The following is a 22,265-nucleotide window of genomic DNA, read 5'->3' as shown; positions in this document are numbered from 1 at the left end:
ATGATGTACTGAGTTTAATGCAGATTATTTTATGGAAATGAAAGATCTTGGGATGCTCCGGGGAGAACCCTGCATACAAACTTTCAGACGTTGGCATTATTTCATTCTGCATGTAGCGCTCTCTTTTTTTTTTACATAAAGCTATGATGGGTTATCGGGATAGTAGTGGGATGAATGAACAGATGGTGTTGAGGTGGCCTCGCAGGCACATGATATGCAGTAATTTTCCATATCACTCCTACACAAAAGTCTGTCATTAGCGGTGTGCTGCTGAATACACACGAACGCACGCACACACACACGCGCACACACACACACACACACACACACACACACACACACACACACACACACACACACACACACACACACACACACACACACACACCACCTTTTGCTTGTTTTATGTATAGAATTACATAAACTGCAAGCTTGACCGCGTTTGTCTGAGTGAGACAGTCGGTCTATTGAACATTTGACCAATGTTTCAGCAACCATGTGGAAAATCAATCCCAGAACATAGAGACAATTGTAAAGATCAAGGGACTTATAATTAAAACATTCCACATGAAATGGTGAGGCAATATGTTGAGTAGTGCCACTCTAGAAACAACTAAATATAGTAAAACAAGTTACAAGATTACACAGCTCACAGAACTGACATTAATGCAGTTATATTTAACATGTATATATATATATATATACATTTTAGAATCAGTCCTGAACTGCTAGGAACTGCTGTTAAACTAAAAGTAAAACTAAAGTATTAAATTGCTGAACTCAGAGATGTCTTTCAAAAGGACCCAGCCCTTCAAGCTTTTTAAGAGATATAATTTGATTATTTCAAAGTTCAAACTGGGGCAACAATCTTATCTGATTTTGTATTTTCACAGAGAGCTTTTTCTCTCTTTTATCATCAAAAAGTGTGTTTTCTATTTTCTGAGACAGTGGTTTCTCAGTGGCTCAAGTACCCCCGTTCTCTTATTTCTGAATCCAAGTACCCCCACTGTCTAGCTACAACAGTTTATGCTCACAATACTATTTTAGAAACATAGTTAGTTAGTGTCATGATGGAATGAATGAATTAATTAAAATGATCTCATTTTGTATTTAGTGTCTCATGAATAGATTTATTTTTAAATGTTTAATCATTTCCTCTCATATCTCGCCTGATGTGGGGCCAACACTGACCTTTGTATTTTCAGTTCATGTTCTAATCAAGATTGATTCTATCAGAATTTTGTGTGTTTTTAGTGTCATTTTGTGAATTTTTTTTATTATTTGTCTGTTTTTTTTTTTATTGTTTGTCTGTCATTTTTTTTTATTATTCAGTATAATTTTCTCTTATTTTGTGTATTTTTGTTGTCTTTTTTGTTTGTTGTTGGTATTATTTAAATCATTCTATCTCAGTGTGTGTGTATTCTTGGTGTCATTTGGTTGTTTCTTGTGTCATTTTGTACAGTATGTTTCTCTGTTATTGTGTATTTTTCTTTTATTTTGTGTGCCTTTGTTGTTGTTTTGTTTGTCGTATATAGTAAGTATTTTTCTCAATTAGTGCATGTGTTTTTGGTGTCATTTTGTTGTTTTTCTGTTGTTTTTATTATTCAGTATATTTTTCTCTTATTTTGTGTGTTTTCGTTGTCGTTTTGTGAGTTTCTGGTCATATTTAGTATGATTATCATTTTTAACTAAAAATAAACAATATAAAACCATATTTCTCTCTCTCTCTCTCTCTCTCGCTCTCTCTCTCCCAAGAACCTATTGTAGTGCCGTCACGTACCCCTGGCGGTACATGTAACCCCATTTGAGAAACACTGCTCTGAAATACCAATATAACATCCTGCTTTTTTATCATAAAAAGGTACTAAACCTAAAATGAATGATCCAAAGTTAGCCGCTTTAAACTGTAACCAGCTGAATGTATTGTATTGATGAATGCTGGCTAGGGCTTGATCTCACCTGTTGAGGATAATCTAAGACTGTCTAGTAGTGGCAGAGGCTTGAAAAGTTTCCAGTCGGTTAATGTTAGCAGTGCATGATGTGCATGATGTCCTCTCTATATCACTGGAATGTGTTTACAGTGTCAAACAAAGCTGTTTTTTGGCTGATCGCGGTGTATTTGTGGTCATTGAATTGCTCACTTCAGGGTTGGGGTGACATAGTAGAATGATTTATGCAGGATATCACAGGCAGATCTGAGTTTTTTTCATATTTAGGAATGATCGTGAAATGGATTGTCGTATCAGCCACCTTTTTACAGATGATTGCTGCAGTAATACCAGCTCTGAATAGCTTCAAAGACGGATGTCAGCCGTGAAGAAAAGCTCTCAGTTTAATGGTCCTAATTCTCGCTCCTATACTTGCAGCCACAATCTCTGTGCAGTGATGGAAAGATTGAGTTTAACCATACAATCAGTTGAAATGAGGCTTACAAAATGACACATCTGAAATCTTGTGGTGCTTAGAGACTTCATTATTAAGCTGCTGCTTGATGACTAATGTCTATAGGACGCAAGGTTATTTCTTGAGAGACATAACGATTCCCAACTGCTCTGAAAGTGCTCAGCTTTTCATCAGGATGACCTGAAAATACTCTGTGAATACGGGTATGACCTTCCAAAGGCAAAGAAAAAAAAAGAAAAAAACTGAAAGTGTTTTTTTTACACGCTTCCTCATCTCAATCTTCTGTTTTGTTCTTCTCCAAAGATAACCAAGCAACAGCTCCAGCAGACCAAGGACCGCTTCCAGGCTTTCCTCAACGGAGACACGCAAATTGTGGCCGATGAGGCGTTCATCAACGCTGTGCAGAGTTACTACGAGGTACTGACACACAGTAGAGAAATATTATGTTCACCCAGGCTGTATTGTCACATATCTCATTGAAATGTGCGTTCCTTAATCACATTGTGTTATGCACTTTGTAATGAACACATCACCCTTTAGATGAAGACCACATGTCCACAAAATGCCCGAATTTATGGGGCTGAGGGGTAAAATGGTGGCTGAAGCATTTTGCTGCTCAGATTATGAGTCAGAACGTGTGGTTTCTACAGCCATCTCTCCAAGCCACTCTATTCAAACTGCAGACGAAAAAGTCATTATTAGCAGGAGTGGAACACAAAAGAGAAAGCATGCTGCCGCAGAGGGATATGCTGAAGGCAACTCTCACGATGGAAAAAGGATTATTATCTGCCTGATGGTGTAATGGTTAACGCTTCTCTCAAGAAAGCTCTGGGTTTGACACCCATGAGATTACATATTTCCCCTGTGCTTGCATAGGTGTCTTTGAAATCAGGGGCACCCCAACTACCTGGCTGTGGACCGGTACCAGTCCTTGGATCATTTAATGACAGGCTGCAAAGACAGAATTAAAAAAACACATCTTATTTTAATGAGTTTGTGCTGGTGTGTATTATTTTAAAACAGCTTTTCAAAATAAAACACCTGGAACACACAATACATTTAATTTAATCAAGTAAATGCGTCCTTTAAATTTGTAGATGAGGCAGATGCTTGACTTAGACATTAAGAGGCATTATCATTAGATTGATTGATTCTTATGTCCTATTTTTAATCATGACTTAAAGTTATTTTTATAATCAGACACAATATATTTATCCGGTAAAGATGTCTTCTTACCTTGTTGTTGCTTCCTCAGAGCTGTCAACGCTGTCACCTGCTTCTTCATGTGACGTGTTAAAAACAGCTGATCTGGCTGAGAGACTTTCAAATAAAAGTCCCCGACCCGGCCGTGTCAGTTCTCCGTCCTCGCGCCACCGGCAAAAGAAAGGTGTAGCAGGTGTGTGGGAGCATGTATGCCCCCTAGTCCCTGTTATTGATGTTGCTTCCACACCTCCTTATTTCTATGGCCTCCTTAATCCACCTTTTGAATTTGAATTGAAAGAAAATGTTCTACTTTCCCCAGTCTATGATGTGGTTATGTGTTCTGCAGTTGTCTGTTGTGGCTAATTTTTTTTGTTTTCTTGTACTGGTCTGTTTTTATGTCCTGGTGAACACTCTTAATTGCTGTCTCCTTCTCATATTCCTTTGGGTGTTCATTTTACGAGTGCTTAAAGTTCGTCCAGTTTCTCCGATGTATCGGTAGGTTTTATTGCATGATTTGTATGGGATTTAGTTCATAACGTCACACCTTTTTATGATATTGTGTGTTTAGGGTGTAGCAACTGAAACTGTTAGCAACAACAAGGTAAGAAGACATCCTTACCAGATAAAGATACTGTCTGATAAAAAAAAACAACCTATAAGTCGACCCTTTCATTAATCAATACATTATGATAAAATGGTCACTTCTTTGCAGTCTTGGGTAAAAATGGCAAGGTCTTTAATGCCGAAAAATAATTCATGTTTTCCTTTCACACAGGAGATTTTCAATAATGCCTCATTAAAATGTAATACCTCACCTCTGTGGATGGTACTATATAAATAAGAAATTATATAATAGGTTTCAATATGTGAGCATTGATGATTAAATCTCATCTTAAACAGGAAACCTGTGGAGTTCCGCAAGGCTCAGTTATGGGACCGAAGTTATTTATAATTTATATAAACGATATTTTTACAGTAAGTGATACATTAAAATATTTTATGTTTGCAGATTATACTAATTTATTTTGTTCTGGAGAGAACATAAAGAAGTTGTTAAAAACTGTAGAAATAGAAATGATAAAGTTAAACAAATGGTTTACCTTAAAAAAGCTATCGCTGAATGAAAGGAAAACTAAATGTATGTTGTTTAGTGGTAAAAAAGACTAACATTGCGGTGAAACTGAATTTAAACAATGTTGAAATTGAAAGAGTTTATGAAACCAAGTTCTTGGAAGTAATGTTAGACGATAAAGTTTGTTGGAAGCCTCACATAAAACATGTAAAACAAAAATTATCCAATACTATTTCTATTCTTTACAAAACAAGAGGGCTACTGAATATGAACTGCCTTCATTTGCTGTACTTTTCAATTGTGATGCCTTATATGACATACTGTGTTGAAATTTGGTGAAATGCATATAAAACGAACCTAGATCCAATATTTAAACTGCAGAAAAGAGCTATTAGGATAATAAATGAACAAATCAGCTTTTTTATAAGATCACACATTACAATTTCAGGATATTGTATATTTAAAAACATGTTTCGAGTGGTAAATAAGAAAATTCCTGTTTGTATTCAAAAGATGTTTAAGATACGGCAGGGGATTTATAACTTAAGGGGATTGCTGATGTTTGAAACTTACAAAGTAAGAACAAATCTCAGGCACAGATGTGTGTCATTTTTGGGTGTAAAATTATGGAATGGACTAAACGATGAAATAAAGATGTGTAATTCTATGTTAGTTTTTAAGAAGACCGTAAAATTTAAAATTATCAAAGGTTACAATGAAATTTGATTATTGTAGATGATTATTCTTCAGTTTAACCTATTATGTGTTTTGTAACGATGTACGAGTACTGATGTTTTATTGTGAATTATTTAATGGTACAGGATAGGCAAAAATAAGCCTTTTTCGGTTGTTTTTGATAAATTAAAAACATGTTTTTAATTTTGTTTTGTTTTTAAACGGAAATAAAAGCAGTCATTCATTCAAAGCATTCATACTTTGCAACACGCAATTGTTACAAGAATAAACACAGACAGAAACATAGAAAGAATGAAACACTGTCGTTGAATACAGTAGTCTTTGTTTACAGCCATACTGGTCGCTAAAAACTAAATGTGACTGTCAAAGTGATAATGTCGTTGATGACTTCACTGGTTGCTGTGACAGGAAAGGCTTTGCTGGCTCTTGTTCTGATAGTTTTTCATCAGCAGGAGAGAAAGCACTTAAGCTGTGTCACAGCAACTAGCACGTGTCTCGGATTTCTTGATTTAATATTCTCATTGGGTTTGATGATGAATATTTAGTAGCACACAGTGAGACAAAGAAGTTTTTCCCACATTTCTAGATCACTGTATTGCATCACTTAACAAGACTTATTTATGTCTTTTGCACATTATTGACAGCACATTTGTTCTCTCAAAATATAGGTTTTCCTAAAAAGTGATCGTGTGGCAAAGATGGTCCAGAGTGGCGGATTTTCTGCTTCAGACTTCAGGGAAGTCTTCAAAAGGCACATTGAGAAACGTGTGCGTAGCCTCCCAGAGATCGATGGTCTAAGCAAGGAGACAGTGCTCAGCTCTTGGATGGCCAAATTCGACACCATCTACAGGGGCGACGAGGATCCCCGAAAGGCACAGCAACGCATGACTGCCAGTGCGGCCTCTGAGCTGATCCTCAGCAAGGACCAGCTGTATGAGATGTTTCAGAACATCCTGGGAATCAAAAAGTTTGAACACCAACTGCTTTACCAAGCCTGTCAGGTATGTGTTTTTTTTTTTTATTTTATTTTAATTTTTTTAATAGTAGTACAGCGACAATTAATGGCAGTGACAACTTTTCGTCAATGCATCCATTCTCAGGTACAACAAATTGAAAAATGGTGGCATCAAAATGAGTTGGAAATGGCCTGAAAAATTATTTTCAAGCAATTTTCAAATACAAAAAACCCATGCAGCACTCCATGCAACTGGTTTTGAATGAGTTGGAAGTCTTCAATCGTATAGCTTAATATTCAAGTTCTCAAGCTTTAAAAAATGGTTTAAATTCCTGCTGCGTTTCCAAGGTGTTAAGGTACACACTATGGTAGTCTTGCGTGCTATAGATAGTGGCCTCAAAATGTGATTTGTTCAAGCCCTTTTCTTGGTGTATTGCTAGTTTGACATGGATGCAAGGAGCCAAAAAATGAGTTGTGTTTTGTATAGAGAGAGTTCAAAGCACACAACAAAACAACTGTGGTTTATTTTTTATTCACTCCTTACAAATTGCTACACATTTTCCAGACAGGGTGCAGAATTACATTATAAAGTAACCTGAGTTTGGAGGCCAGTTAGGAGATGGAAAAGTTTGCTGCTGCTCCACTGCATCATTAACTTTTAAAAACTAGCAAAGAAGGGCAACTTTTATAGCCAAATTATAGGGATGGAGTGTTGGGCTGCTGGTTGGTTATAACCCACATTAACTAGAAATCATCTAAAAATTATTGAGGAGATTAGATCAATGTGTGCAGCAGGGAAAACTCCACCTTGCGAGCGAGGCAGAAAAAAATAAATAAATAAATTAAAAAATAAACAAATAAATATATATACATATATTAATATGTATATATATGTATATATGTATATTATTCATACTTATTACATTACATCAATTATATTGATCAGTATACATAATATCATAACTAATGCCAAAAAATATAAAAGAACACTTTAAACAAACATTTATATTTGCTTTGTTTCATGTGTTTTAAATGAATATGCCTACATACAAGCATGTCTCTTGGCGTTATACCCCTTGATAGCCTGTGAAACTCTACAAAGGTTTGGTGTCGTGGAGAAATGTCAAGATTGTAGGTGGATAATAGTGGAAACTTGGCTGCATGTGTTGCACATAACTCTTTCCCTTAGCATCTTTACTGCTCTCCTGTGGGATTGCTGAAAGCAGCACTAAAGCAATCTTTCTTTCTCAGCTTGATTAAAAGTCTCTCCACAGCAGGATTTAGAAAAAAAGCATCCAACGCATTCACATCTAATAGTAATTTGATGTACAAAGAGCAAACCACTCCCCTCTCTGTTGCATTCAGACTCCTTGAACAGGCCAATTAGTTTTTAAATGACTTAATTTCTATGAGTCAGGTGCCCTGATGTCAGCTACTGCAAACATTTATTTTTGTGCAGAAATGGCACGTGTGGTTGTTATACAAATTAGATCATCGAGTATTTTCCAATTCAAGTTCAAATGCCTCTCCATAATACAAATTTATGCTGGCTCTGTTCTATATGAGTGCTCATTAGTTACATCCTCCTCATGCTGAGGTAGAACATCGCCATAGCCTTCATTCCCACTGTGTATTTTTCCTCCAAAGCCTTTGAAGATGCTTAACCTACTTTTTCATATGCTGGCAGCAGAGCTGTTAGTATTGGGTCAGAATTCTGCTGCAGAACATTATACAATTCCCTGAACACTCCCCTTTGTGAACAATGCAGAGCTCCTGACGAACAGCAAACAATACATCACGATAAAGACACACATGTATGTTTGCACAGCTGTGGTGGATCACAATTTAAGATAAAGGCTACAAACAGCTGCTGCGTGAAAGTATAATATATATATATATTTTTTTTTATAGATAAACTATTCAGTTACGGGTTACGTAACTTATATTAATCAACTTTAGACAACATAAAAAATAGCATTTGTTCAGTTTGTTGTTGCAAAAAATTGGATCAATTTTCCTCGGAATTACTTTAAACATCCTCTGTACAGGAATCTAATAAGCACTGCTCTACTGCCCTCTGCTAAATTATATAAGATACTAACTAATTATAAGATGTCGCAATCAAGTCAGCCTGGCTCAGGGCTACTGGGATTTCATAAAAGGTTGCCAGGGATTGACCGGGATTTGGAGGCCAAAGTGAAAGGGAAGCCTGATCTTTTCCTCCCTCAAGCTAAGCACAAGCAACCCCTTTAAAACGACTACCACACCGCTTTAAACCGATTACACACACACATAACAAATTCATGACATTCAACAAAGTCCCACTCAACATTTGGGCGGATATATCTTTTATGTTTTTTCATTAGTTTTTAATCTTAGTGCAGAACATGTAGATGCATTTACAACATTCTGAAAATTGCGTTTTAACTCATGCCTGTCAAACCCTTAGCGCTGCTTTGGTTACTGATTTGAGTAAAAATGTATGAATTTTAACTGTCTTGACCAAAAGGTATCTTGATGTTACGTTTATTATGTTTTCTGAAACATGATCCCATGGTTGTTTCCAGCACTAATGATACTTCTTTTACACCGAAACACTACCAAATTTCATCGTGTAGGCCTCCTAGATCAACAAATAAAAAATCATTTGCTCAAAAAAACATGTAAAAGGTTGAAATTGCCAAGAAAAAGCTTGTTTTTATCTCCACTGTGCACACTCCGTTTGTTGACATTATTGCACATTGCATTGTGGGATGTGGAGTCCTGTAGACTGATGCAAGTGTTTTTTATAAACTTCATTTTTTTCCTAATTTCTTGAAGATACAATGTAATCTGCAAAAGTTTTTCGACAATATCAATAACTTTCTTATAATTATACTTATAAAAGCCTCCTGTGAACACGTGTTGTGAATTAGCACGTGCTAACACGCTTAAAACAGTACATCTGGGTAACTAATGTATTTGTGATGTCCAGATCAATTCAAAAAAACAAAATGAACAGGAGCTCAAAACAAACCTTTGAGCGGCAAATTGAACCTTTGACATCTTTTGAGCAAACGATCTTTGATTTATTGATCAAAGAGGCCTAAGCTGTATAAATATTTGACAGAAAATGTTTGTGTTCAGCAAATATGGCCTTTCCTGTTTTTCCTTAATTTGATTTTACAAAAACTTTAACGAAGGAACTTTACACAAGAGAAATCTTTTTCACACTGCGCTGTGTAATTGCCATAACAGTCACAGCATCATAACAGCTTTGCTACCAGTCTAAATATAGGCCAGCTCCAGCTCTCATCTAGTCCTATAGAGAATTTGTCTCTAGAGAAGACGGCCCATGGTTAACATGGTTACGTTTGGTGTCTACTTAGGGTTGCCACCTTTCAGAAAAGAAAATAAGGGACACCCAAGGGACCGTGAACACAATCCTCAAATATAGAAACATTTTGACATAAAACAGTGTTTCCCAAACATTATTGCCCCATGTGCCCCTTTGCTCATGTTATACATGATTTATTTGTGTCAGCAGGCTCGTCTAAACTCTTTCCTGTGTCTCGTCCAACATTAACCTTGAATTTAGGTCTCATTTTTATTTATTTATTTCTGGTTTTTTTGCTCATTTTAGAATTTGAACTTCCCCTTTTGGTGTATTTTAAAGAGTTGTGCAACAAATCATGATTGATGGATGAAAAAAAAGTCTGTGCGCATGTAAAAAAAATCTATAATGTTGAAAAATAAACTGAAATGTTTCTGTACACCTCCTGAAAGGTGTTTAAGTACCACGCAGCGGTCTGCAACCATTATTCTCAAAGGAACCATTTTTCTTCCTCTCACCTGGATTAAAATACTTCCGGAGCCAAAAAAAATACCATCTTAATGAAAACAATATAGTGTATAAAATTCTTTACATAATTACAATTATATAAAATAATATTAATAATAATTAATATTTTTTTGGTTGATGTATTTGAACTTCTCAGACAAAAAATAACTTGAATTTGATAACACATCTTGCAACATATTAAGTGTGCATATTAATCTGGCACGTTGGCAGTTAATTAAATATTTCCCCACACAAATAAAATCCCTATTTTCTTCCAGAATAGTCTTTTTGTTGGTTTAGTTATCTTACCAGGGATTTAAAACATAAGGTTAGAACCCCTAGAATATACAGAAATCTCTACAAACATTTTTAACAAAAAAATATTCATGTATTTATTTAATTAATGTTAACCTATTTTTTCTTAAAAGGCCATACATAATATGCCTATTTATATTGCCTAATTCTACTGTAATGATAAATAAATGACCTTTCATTCGACTTTAAAACCTCCACATCCTAAACATTAAATCAAATTACAGTAGTCTTTCAAATCAATCCAATCTTACAAGCTTGCAATCCAACCATGATGGGTCTTACTGTATCAGCCTCAGGAGATGATGGATGTATGTAGAACTTTTCAGATTGTTCATATCTACAGTGTTGTTCTCCTGAGGCTGTTTGAGGTCAGACAGACCACCGTGTGACACTGAAAACTCTCTGAAGTTGGACATGTTTAGGGTCTGACCAATAGTCCGTGAACGCACCACGCGCTCACAGCTAGGCACACGGGACCCACCACAGAGAGCGGGGGTCCAAAGAGATCCAAGGAGAAGCCCTCCTGCATTTTATTTTGTGTGTGACGGTCTGACGGACATGTCTAGTGTTCTGGCCATTTATGCAAATAGCGTTCTGTTTTGGCTCAGTACGGGACACACCATTTAATGGCCAAATAAGGAATGATTCCGTATTTTAAGGGATGGGTGGCCACCCTATGTAATGGCCCAATGGTTAAGGAAACAACCTTGTAACTGGAGGGTCAGGGTTCAAATCTAACAGGGCCATGAATATTAAACAGAACATGGGTCATCACAATGGGATACTGAGCAAGTCCCTTAACCCTCACTGCTTTCAGGTTATCATTACATATTATTATCTAGTTAAAAAAGCTTAAATAAATGTAATAAGCAGCAGCAGGAAGAAGTAGAAAATTCAGGCAGTGTCCATCAATATTGTTCTCAGTTGTAACTGTAGGTAATTCTGTTTACTGCTACTGGAGATATTGCTGAGAAAAACAACGGCTGGGATATTTCCAAGCACAGGTCTCTCACCGCTGTTTAGTAGTCATGGCATAGCAGATCTGTGCCAATGCAGACATTCTGCTGCAGCTGGTGGCAATGTCTGATTATGTGCCCTACTAAACAGGAACTCTGGGTTATGTGGAAGGGTGGCTGCTCAGTGGCCAACAATGGTAGCACACAATGCCGTACAATGCAAGCTGTCGGCTTTCAACTGCATCTGGCTGAAACAGTTTCACAATGTGCATTTAAGTGAAAGTGATAGTTACGAAGCCATGAATACTTATCAGAATAATTTTAAACTACAATAATTACATTAAAGAAATCAAACTTCCCTTCTACTACCTTTTAGTACCTTTATGTCATTCTCTTTTAAAAGCATTGCTGGAAGGAACAGAGAATCATCATGGTGCAGCTTGAAAGACCAGGCCTGGTAATGTAAGGAGCGAGGGAAATAGAATAAGGCGCAGGGAGGTCATCCATTGCACATGTGCCATCAGTGGGAGACTGGAGGATATTTAATGAATGTCAAGTTGTTTTGTTTATTCAGATGTTTTTCAGGATTTTTTTTATATCCTGACATGTTTCGACTGTCAACTGTCTTTGTCAAAGGAGTTCTGCTGATTGCCTTTGAAGTTTTACTTGACTAATAGTTCTAGTGAGATTCAGAGGACATTTCATCCCTGAATAGTACAGAATTAGTAGAAACTGAAGAACAGTGCATATAATTGTGGTTGTTCATGAAAAACTCTAAAGCAAAAGTTTTCCCCTTGTTACAAATCAGCTTTTGTTTTTGTCTTTTGGATCAGTTTTTAGACCTATAGACGGGGTTCTGTGCAATTTATTTGCAGATATGTGCGCACTGCAATGGGGCAGAAAGCATATTTGTCATTGTTTATAAGCAGTGAAAGAAATTGTAATTAAGTTGTTGTGCTGTTAACGGCGCAAACTGGAAAAAGGATGGAAGGAAATTGTATAATATCCCAAGGGGATCTCATACATTTTCTAAAAGAAGATTATGACTCCAGGCCATTAAAAGAGTGGATTGGGGTCTTGAAGGTTGTTAGGATATACACTAGATACATGTACACAGACATCATCAGATTTTGACTTTAGTCCGTGTTTCTAGCTGGGCAGGAAAGCCCTCAAAGCGCGAAACCCTGAACCCACGTAATAAAACGCTAAGTTTTGCACATAACCAAAGTAAATAAGTACATAAGATTTATAGGCAAATTGTCTCTACAAATCTCTACGAGATTACTGTGTAAGTCAGTACGTGCAACCTCCTGGGCAGAACAACAATGTTCAAGCTGGTTTTTTTTTTTCAAAGTTGAATTTAGTTTATGACACTTGTTCGAACCACATTTAGAAACAACAATTTGTATTACGTGCAGTCTTAACTAAAGTCTGAGCATCTTAAACACCTGTAAAACTCATGGTTCTCTTTTATAACATTTGTTTTAATGTCTCACTATGGGATATACACCCCTCTGAACACCACCAACATTCACGCACAATTCATATTCACTCATACAAGGCAATGTGTGTAAAGTGCCTTGCCCAAGGACACAACGACAATGACCTGGTTAGAGCGGGATTTGAACTCACAGCCCTTCGGTTACTGGACAACCCACTCTCCCACTGAGCCATGGCCGTCCAAAGAGAACTATAGGTTATTTACATAACCCCGGTTCTCTGAGTAATATGAGTGAGATGTCTCACCAGACAGTCCTTCATGCTGAATGAGTGAGAAGAGGTTTGCTTATTTGGTACAAGTCAAAGATGTACAAAATCTAACTCTGTCCTTAATCTTAACAGTCATCAGCTCAACTTTTTTAAGAGACACATTTGGTTTCATCTCACTGAAATCAGGCCTGTGCTCCATTGTTGCCTTTAATGGTTTTGGCAGTGATGTCAAATGGTTTCTGTAAAAGAGAACGGGACTTCCTTGTGATTTGTATCAATTCATACATTCTGCCACACTGTGTGCCTGTGATTGCAACCAGCTTGAATAAGCTGCAGCCCTATTTCACTCTTTTTTTTGCTAGGCTATACCATTGGTCAGAATTGGTCTTCTGCAAGATGCAATCACATTTGCTTCAAATTACTGTTATAAGGTGTGAGTTTTTACCAACATAAATGACAACCAGAGAAGTATCTTAGAATGCTGGTATTTAAATATAAACTAACTAGATTTTTTTTTAGTTTGCCTAAATGTGTGGGTTATTTAAAGGTTACCTGTAGTGAACTTTAATTGCAAGCTATATCAAAAGATATGAGAGGTTTATTCGAATTGTTACTTGTTTAAGGTGCCCTCTGTTTCTAAGTCCTACCGGCACAATCGTAAAACTGGCTAATGATAATTATTCAATCATAATTGGCCTGTGAAATAATATTCTTAGGTTTAGAAACTACAAAAACATTGTTAATCACCTCCTTCACATTTAATATTGATGTTCATCATCTGTAAAACAACAATCAACTGTGCTCATTTTCAAAATATAATATTTTTCAATACATGTTCCCAATGCTTTTGTTCATTTTAAAACTCTACTGCTTCATTCAAACTGCATTCAGTTTTTTTGTGGCCTGTGATTTAGTCTGTTTTTTTTTTTTTTAACTGCTGCATAGGATAAGCAGGTATGGAAGATGAAATGAGAGGGTTGATTATTGATTATTTATGGTGTTAGTTGCAAGGCAGAGAGGCTTTGAGTAGTAATTTTAATGAGAGTGCAAAGGTTCTCTAAAAATGATGCTTAAGTAGAATGAATGTTAACTGCTCATAGTCAAGCATGTTGAAAAACCCCGAGGCTGAGGTTTTAGTCGTGATTAGATCAAAACAACTAGGTTAGAGAAGAATGAAACAAATAAACAGCAAAAAAGCTTTTCACACTTTTACTCAAACTGTGGAACAAATTTACAAGTCTGTGCAAATGTCCACTCCAATGATTAACTCTCTGAATACAAATTATTCCACAAAGGCTTTGTTGTCAGTCACTGTAAATCATGGATGTGTGACGTACGCTTAAAAATAGTGTTTCAGTTGTAAATGTGTGATTCCTCTCCTTGAGTTTGAGTACTAAATTTGTGGCTCGTCTGCCTCACAGCAAGAAGGTACTGGATTCAAGCTGGGGTGGACACCTGGGTCCTTTCTGTGTGGAGTTTGCATGTTCCTCCGGGTACTCTGGCTTCCTCCCACAATCCAAAAACATGACTGTAATGTTGATTGGGGTCTCTAAATTGCCCATAGGAGTGAATGAGAGTGAGTGGTTGTCTGTCTGGACTGGCGCCCTGTCCAGGGTGTACCCCCGCCCAGCGCCCAATGAGAGCTAGAGATTGGCGCCGGCAGACCTCCACGACCCTGTAAAACAGGAGCAAGTGGGTTTGAAAATGGATGGATGGATGGATCATATTTGTGATTACATTCTGAGTTTGGTTCCTTGGCCAGCAGCTGTAGCCGAAACTGTGAATGAAGAAATACTGTAGAGGCATTATTTTCTGGGTAAGGGAATTATTTATTCATGACATGTCAAAGCTCCAAAAGCTAAAATATATGTTGCAGCACACTGGGTTCTTTTCAGAATGTAGGGAGGGTTCCTAGTCATATTCTTTCTTTGTTTTGCTTTAAAATCGGGAAACTTGTCACGTTGCAGCTTCTCACTCTTGTGTTTTTATTTTGTGTCAGGCTGGGGAACATGTTAGGGATTCAATGGTAGCTACATAATCAATGCACAGTCTCTGGGGTCACCTCAGTGCAAAGACTCTTATAGATCTAAAGGAAAAGCCATATAAGCAGTGATTTTCTCCTGCGGCTCTAATTGCTTTAACAATTACGACGAGCATAAGAAAAATCTCTACTTCTTGTTCAATTTACCTTTCTGCATCACCGTGGACGATTTTTAAATAATAACTTGAGAAGGTAGAAAATAAACAGATTCCCATGGTATTTTCTGTTATAGTTGCATAACTGTTACTCATTTAAAACAACACACTCGGTCATTCGGTGTGCAAGGCAAGAGTGGACTTTGTACACCCCACCCTAAAATAAACAAATAAAAAATAAAAATAAAAAAAACACATTATTATCATACTATTGTATTTTAAAATGAGAATAATACACTATAATAAAAGTATAGAGCAAATGTCCTGAGGGATCAAGAACAACAATGATGAAAAATCCAAAAGCAATGCATAACAGTGCAATCAAAAGTTAAAATAAAATAAAAAAGTTTTAGTGCAAAGAAATTTCCATTTTTCTGTTTGCTTTTTCTCGTCAGTATCAACAATCTTAAAACCAAAGAACACAATGTGCAAACACAACACAATAGAATTATATAAAATAGAACAAGAATTACTACATGTGCAAAAAGGCAATGCAATGTTGTAGTTGCAAATACCTTCTCATTGCATCTGGATAATTGTAAATGGTATGCATTAATTTATTTGAATAATAGGTTACATTGCAGGCAACATCCTTGCTACCATTAATTACATTTTAAGTTGCAAGTTAGGGTTTCTAACTTTTTCACCTCCAATGCCTTCTTGGTGTTTCTGTTTTATATATTCTCTTGTTTTTATGCTGCTCTCATCTTGTCTGTGTCTCTCTCTCAGATTTTTATTATTAATATATAATTAAGATAAAACTGTTACAGTGATTGTAAAGGGTATGTTTCATGTTTATTATACATTTTTGAATTATTGTTATTTAATTAAAAAAAAAAATGTGGAGGGTTGCAATCAGGGACCTCTGGGCCGGCCCTGCATACACAATACCTCCTTGCCAAAAATGACTGGAAACCACCCACTTTGTAATGATGGCTAAGACTGAAATATGACATGCTTTTAGATTCTGACCTGTAATAACACTGACACACTGTGATTTGACTGAGTTCCTCCATGTCTTTGTCAATAGTTGGACAACCTGGATGAACAGGCTGCGCAGATCAGACGAGAGTTGGACGGTCGTCTTCAGATGGCAGACCAGATTGCAAGGGTGAGTCAGACTCTGCAGGGGTAGTCGTCTGCCATTCATATGCTTTGGTGTTATGTGTATTATGTGGAAAATATGGTGTAACTTGTTAAATCATTAGAACAAATATTTTTCATTTTTACACAGGTGTCATTTAATAAATGAAGGTAATTGTAGGGCTGTGCAATTGATTGAAATTTGATTATGATTTTGATTATTACACCCAACAATTACAAAAGTAACATAATTGGGGGAAAAAAAGGATTATTTAAGTTTTTCTTTTTTTTTTTTTTTTTTTACATACGTTTTATTTGTGAAATTAAACATATGTAAACGCTTGGTAAACAAGCAGGGCAACTGAAATTCACTTATATGGGAACACTTTGGGTTTGATGATGGAGACCTAGAGCAAAGACACATCACATGCAAGAACTCTAATTTGTTTTGTGCAAAAGTGAACATACTTGATTTTAGGGTTTGAAGGATTTTATTCGTGTTTAAAGAATTTTTTCTATAATCGAGCAGCCCTTTGTAATTGTATTAAAAAGTGTTTTTGTGTGTCATCACACAGGGTGGAAAGTTTCCTAAATTTGTGTCCAAGGAGATGGAGGCCATGTTTATTGAGGAACTCAAAGCTTCAGTAAACCAGCTGATGGCAAATCTGGAGAGCATGCCCGTGTCCAAGGGTGGAGAATTCAAACTGCAGAAGATGAAACGAGGACACAACACCTCCATCATTGACATGGGCCAGGAAGACGAAAACACACTGTCTAAGTCTGATGTGGTTTTGTCCTTTAGTTTGGAGGTATTGAACCTATAACCATGTGTGAAATGAAGCGTGTAGGAACTTGTTTTGCAGCACACTCCAGTTGCATCTGATGCATTGTGCTTTTGACTTTTACTAGCTCTAACTTCTGACTAACAAGTCATTAATGTTGATGGTTTTATTGATCGTGGGAGGATCTGTCTGAATTTCGTTTCTGGAGGGCCACAATCCATTACATTGTAGATGTCTCCCTGCTTCAACACACCTGAATCTGATAGAAGTGTCTTGAAGCTGCTCAATAGAAACTCTGATCACGATGTATGATGATGATGATTAAAGAGGGGAACGTCCAAAACACATTTGTCAAACTCAAGGCCCCGGTGGCCAAATACGGCCCTTTAGAGCATCCAATTCGGCCTGCAGGAGAAAGTAAAAATGATGGTGAAAACATGAGTTATTGTGTAAATTACCAAAAAAGCAACTCCACAATACTTTTTTTAGGGGCTTGCATTTTTTTTTTTTTTTTTGCATTGTGGAAGGAACTCTCAATTTTTCCACAAATCTTGCAATTTCAAACAAACAATTCCACAAAATCCCTCTAAATTACCCAAAAATCAGTAAGAAAGCATCATTTTTTCAAGTGAATTGAACTGATATTGAAAACAAGGGTACAATTTTCCCCACCTGAAATCTACAACCCACTGGAGGTCAAACTGGTCCATATTTGGCCCCTGAACTACAATGCGTTTGACACCCCTGATCTTAAAGGTGCTTGATTCTGGCCCTCCAGGTCCACATTTGGACACCCCTATTTAGAAAAGTATATTGAAGACTTATGGGATTAGTGCCATTTGCTGCACAAACGGTCGTCTTTGCTTTATATACGTTTAAAAACTGACAATGTTATGTCTCAGGTATATTATTTAAATCTCCAAAATGGACCAAAGATTTAGCATAATGCTGCTCTAATTGTGCTTTCTAACCTTTGTCTTTTCTAGCTCTGAGGGAGACTTTTTTTTAAACCTCCTTTTAATATGCAATACTAAATAAATTAAATGTCTTTTTGACTGTAAATTTAATGAACAAATGAATGAATTGGGTTAAATTTGATATATAGACGCCAAGACGCTGAATTGAGAGTTAAGTCAGAGTTGCTTTTGACAACTTGTCTGCTTCAGACTAAGAATATCAGCAGGCAGCAGACTCGTTCAAAGCTTGAACAGACGCTGTGTGAAGAACAGACTGCCACACACTCAGTAACACAAATATAAATGTCACACCCACATAAAGACACAAGAGTGAAAAACCCTTTTTACCTGCTCCTTAGCTGATAATGTGAGTCATCTTGTTATCAGCTTGTCTAAGATTTGCTATCACCTCCCGAACAGGAAGCAATCACATCGTAATCCTCATGAGGTGCTATTTTATTTTAGTGAGTACACAATTTGCAAAAAGTATTACCATTATTCTCCTGGGTGTTTTTTTTTTTTTTGTGGGTTTTTTTTTTTTGTTGTTTTTTTAAAATTGAGAAATTGAGAAAAACCACTACAGAAGTCGAATGCTGGATTTATTTGCTCTAAATAAGATGTTTGGCATCTGTAATTTGGTAAATTAAACTGGCCGACCGTGGCTCAAGTAGTAGAGGGGTTGTCTTCTGATAGAGAGGTTGGGGGTTCGATCACAGTCTATGCATCGAAGTGTCATTGGGCAAGACACTGAACCCTAAATTGCTCCCAGTGGTTAACCAGCACCTTGCATGTCAGCTCTGTCCCATTGATGTGTGAATGGGTGTTATTGTAAAGTTCTTTGGGCATAAAAGCACTATATAAATCAAGAAGTGAAGTGATAGAGTTAGAAAAGTAGGTGAAATCATATAAACAGAGTCTGTTATGGTTAACAGTGCTATAATGGTTTACATTGCAGTACTTTACTCTCACGTTAACATTGTTATTATTACATATATGCTGCCGGGAACCTATTGTTATCCTGCGTGTTCTTTCTTTCTTCTTCTGAGGAAATCATACTTCCCAATGCGCAAAGAGTCACTAAATTTCACACAAAGCTCCAGTCCCATGCCAGATTGCCTCAGCTGCCAAAACCGACCAATCGTTCCACAGGTGGCGCTACAGCACGCCTCTAAAATTCAAATATGTACACTAAACAAAATAACAAACCAACCAACCATTTGTGCTACAAATTTACAGCTTACACTAAAATGTAGCACCAACACTGAATAAACTGTTGTACACGCAAACCTATTGCAAATTATGATACCATTACTCTGTTTTCATAAGAAACTGTAACATTTACCAAACCTATCTCCTCCCACAGTATTTGCTCAGTTGACACCAAACTTGCTGCAGTGCATTGTCAAACTTTAGCCTGATACTTTTTATATATATATATATATATATATATATATATTTTGTAAATGGTATTGTAAACATATACCTGCCAAATCCCTATAAATATTCATCAAAAATATTGATGAAGTCAATATATATCATGTTTGGAAAATGAACAGCAGAGTTGTCTCTTACTAATTAATTCAGTGACAGAAATTGTGAGTTTAAGCCTCAACTGATCTGAGTGAATCTTCTCGTGGCCGGAGCAGTCTCTCTCTAAAAATGATGCTTCTACTCTTGACCCATTCTGCTCTTTGTCATATTTTTAACCTGATGATTCACTCCACGTCAGCTGACTTCACTTACTAAGGCATCTGGGCTTTACAGGTGGTGATCATGGAAGTACAGGGTCTGAAATCTCTGGCTCCAAACAGAATTGTGTACTGCACCATGGAGGTAGAGGGAGGCGAAAAACTTCAGACCGATCAGGCCGAGGCATCCAAGCCAACGTAAGTGCCAGAAGCCCGACATTTATAGTTTTTGTTTTTTATTTGTTTGAGTCGAGGTCAACACGTTTCTTTGTTTCACTGATTATGAGTTTTAAATCTGACTCAGCAGCTGAGCTTGAGGTGAAAACAAATCTTGAAGGATGATCATTTAAAGATTTATGAGGTTAAATCTAAAAAACTCTTTGCTTTTTTCTGGGTTTGGGTTGCCATTGAGTCTTATCTTATAAGAATTACTGTGAATTAGCCAAATTGAAGGCAGAATAAAGTGTATTCTTAACTGTTGAATAAGCTAGTATTCATTTCTTACTGAATGGAAGACATTTGAGTGAAGCTCCTAAATGTTACTTTTCAAGAATGACATTGTAAAAAATTAAATCACGCTTTTACAAATGTATTATCTGAATATTAACTTGAAATGCTTTCAAATGACGATAGACTCAAAGTTTCTATTGATGAACTGGAAAGCAATTTTTTTAACCAACCAACTTTTTGAAGTGGTATAGATTATTCCCTCTACCAAAAACACTTTTTGCTTTGATTATCTTTATTGGGCAATAAAATTGAGATTACATAATTAAAAAAGTGTATTCTGAACTGCTGAATAAGTCACTATTCCTTTCTTACTGAATGGGAGACATCTGAAGCTCCTAAATGTTACTTTTCAAGTGTGTCATATTGTAATAAACTAACCAAAACCCTTACAAATTCATTATTTGAATATTAACCTGAAACTTTTCAATTCAATACTTTCAAATGGTTAATAAACTCAAAATGTATGTTGTTAAACTGGAAACCAATTTTTATAAATAATATTGTTAAGGTGGTATAGATTAAATAATGTGACATTTTACAGTAATAAAAAACATTCCCTCTACAAAAAAACACTCAGATTATCTTAATTGCACAAAAAAGTAGATTTTACACAATAAAAAAAAGGAAAAAAAGGAGTTTGTGTGTGTGCGTGTGCTTGCACTAAGATGGGAAACATGTTGGTACATACATGTATATTGGTTCACAACTCATGAATCCGTTCTGTGGTTTAGGAGGTGGTTAGGGATGTATCTGGGTCATGGATAATAATAAATCAACTGGATTATAATTGAAATCTTTAATTGTGTGTAAGAGTGTGAGAGTTGTTGTTGTTGTGTGTGTGTGTTTTCCTAAAGACCAAAGATGGTGCACAGTGTACACAAAACACACGGGATAAAAACATGAACGCACGGGCTGCTGCAGGTGATTTGCATAAAGTAATTGGACACGTTCAACAACTGTGTGTCGCTGCTGACATTTGGCCCTTTGATATGATTTTTCTATTCAACTTTGATGAACTGATTAGAGGGTTCGTATAGTTGATTACGTAAAGAACATTGAGTTGCCTTGTTCATGAAATGCGCTATACAAATGCATTTGCCTGGCCTTACGTTGACGTGGTTCGTTCTGCCCACGTTTCTGCACGCTGGTAGTTGTGTTTTTCTGAAGAAAGAGCAGCTGAAGCAGCTCAGCATTGTTGTGTCCAATAATAGCCCTCGAGTCACAAGGTCACCTTCACGCCAGTACAATGGCTCCATGAGAGATGAATACAGCTCACCACTCATCCCTGTCAGTCTGCAGTACATCCAGTCATCCTGCTCAGAGAAGAACATCTTTGTTAAGCAACAATTCATTATAAATGCAAAGAAAGCGTACAAAAAGAATAGCTTTCCAATGTTAAACTTTGACAGCATGTTCCGTAGCTGTCACTGTAGCATCTTCAACCGCCTCTAGCTTATATAAAAGTTATAAAGGGGAGTGTAGCATGTCACTAATAAAATAAATCTACGGTGAACCCAATAAATGTAGTGTTGGATAATGTACTGTAAGTACAAGACAAAGGGAATGGAACACAGTTTGAGTTCCTTTTATTAAAGATAAACTGCATTAAGTTACTTTGAGCAGGAGTTCTGAACCCACATTTTGCCACGGTCATTATATCGTGACTAATTTTTTTTTAGAATTCAAACAACCAAATTTAGTTTTTTTAAAATAACTGTTGAAAACACACATACATAATCTTTTTTTTAAAACATAAATCAATGTATTTTCCTGTGCAACATGCATTTCACAGCATGTCTGTCAAAATAAAAGTTTCTTTCAAGATAAAAGACAAGTCCAATATGAGAGACATTAAGTATGTATTTATTTTTAACCAGGTGTCGACGACCCACTTAGTACAGGTCCACGACCCACTTTTGC

The 22,265-nt window shown here is 36.5% G+C and overlaps 1 protein-coding gene across 15 annotated transcripts in view; it reads left to right on the top strand.

The window, feature by feature from the left end:
• Positions 1 to 22,265, top strand: part of cadpsb (Ca2+-dependent activator protein for secretion b) — an 89,058-nt gene that overhangs the window by 29,343 nt on the left and 37,450 nt on the right. For all 15 annotated transcript variants that reach the window (XM_028447454.1, XM_028447452.1, XM_028447457.1 and 12 more), the window contains exons 2-6: positions 2,707 to 2,820; positions 6,043 to 6,375; positions 16,357 to 16,437; positions 16,985 to 17,218; positions 19,912 to 20,033. In XM_028447454.1, coding sequence (XP_028303255.1) covers positions 2,707 to 2,820; positions 6,043 to 6,375; positions 16,357 to 16,437; positions 16,985 to 17,218; positions 19,912 to 20,033 — 884 coding nt within the window. The remainder of the gene's footprint in view (positions 1 to 2,706; positions 2,821 to 6,042; positions 6,376 to 16,356; positions 16,438 to 16,984; positions 17,219 to 19,911; positions 20,034 to 22,265) is intronic.

This window comes from Gouania willdenowi, chromosome 5 (assembly GCF_900634775.1).
Source record: "Gouania willdenowi chromosome 5, fGouWil2.1, whole genome shotgun sequence".
NCBI classification, from domain to species: Eukaryota; Metazoa; Chordata; class Actinopteri; order Blenniiformes; family Gobiesocidae; genus Gouania; species Gouania willdenowi.
This window is presented reverse-complemented; position numbering and strand designations above follow the sequence as displayed.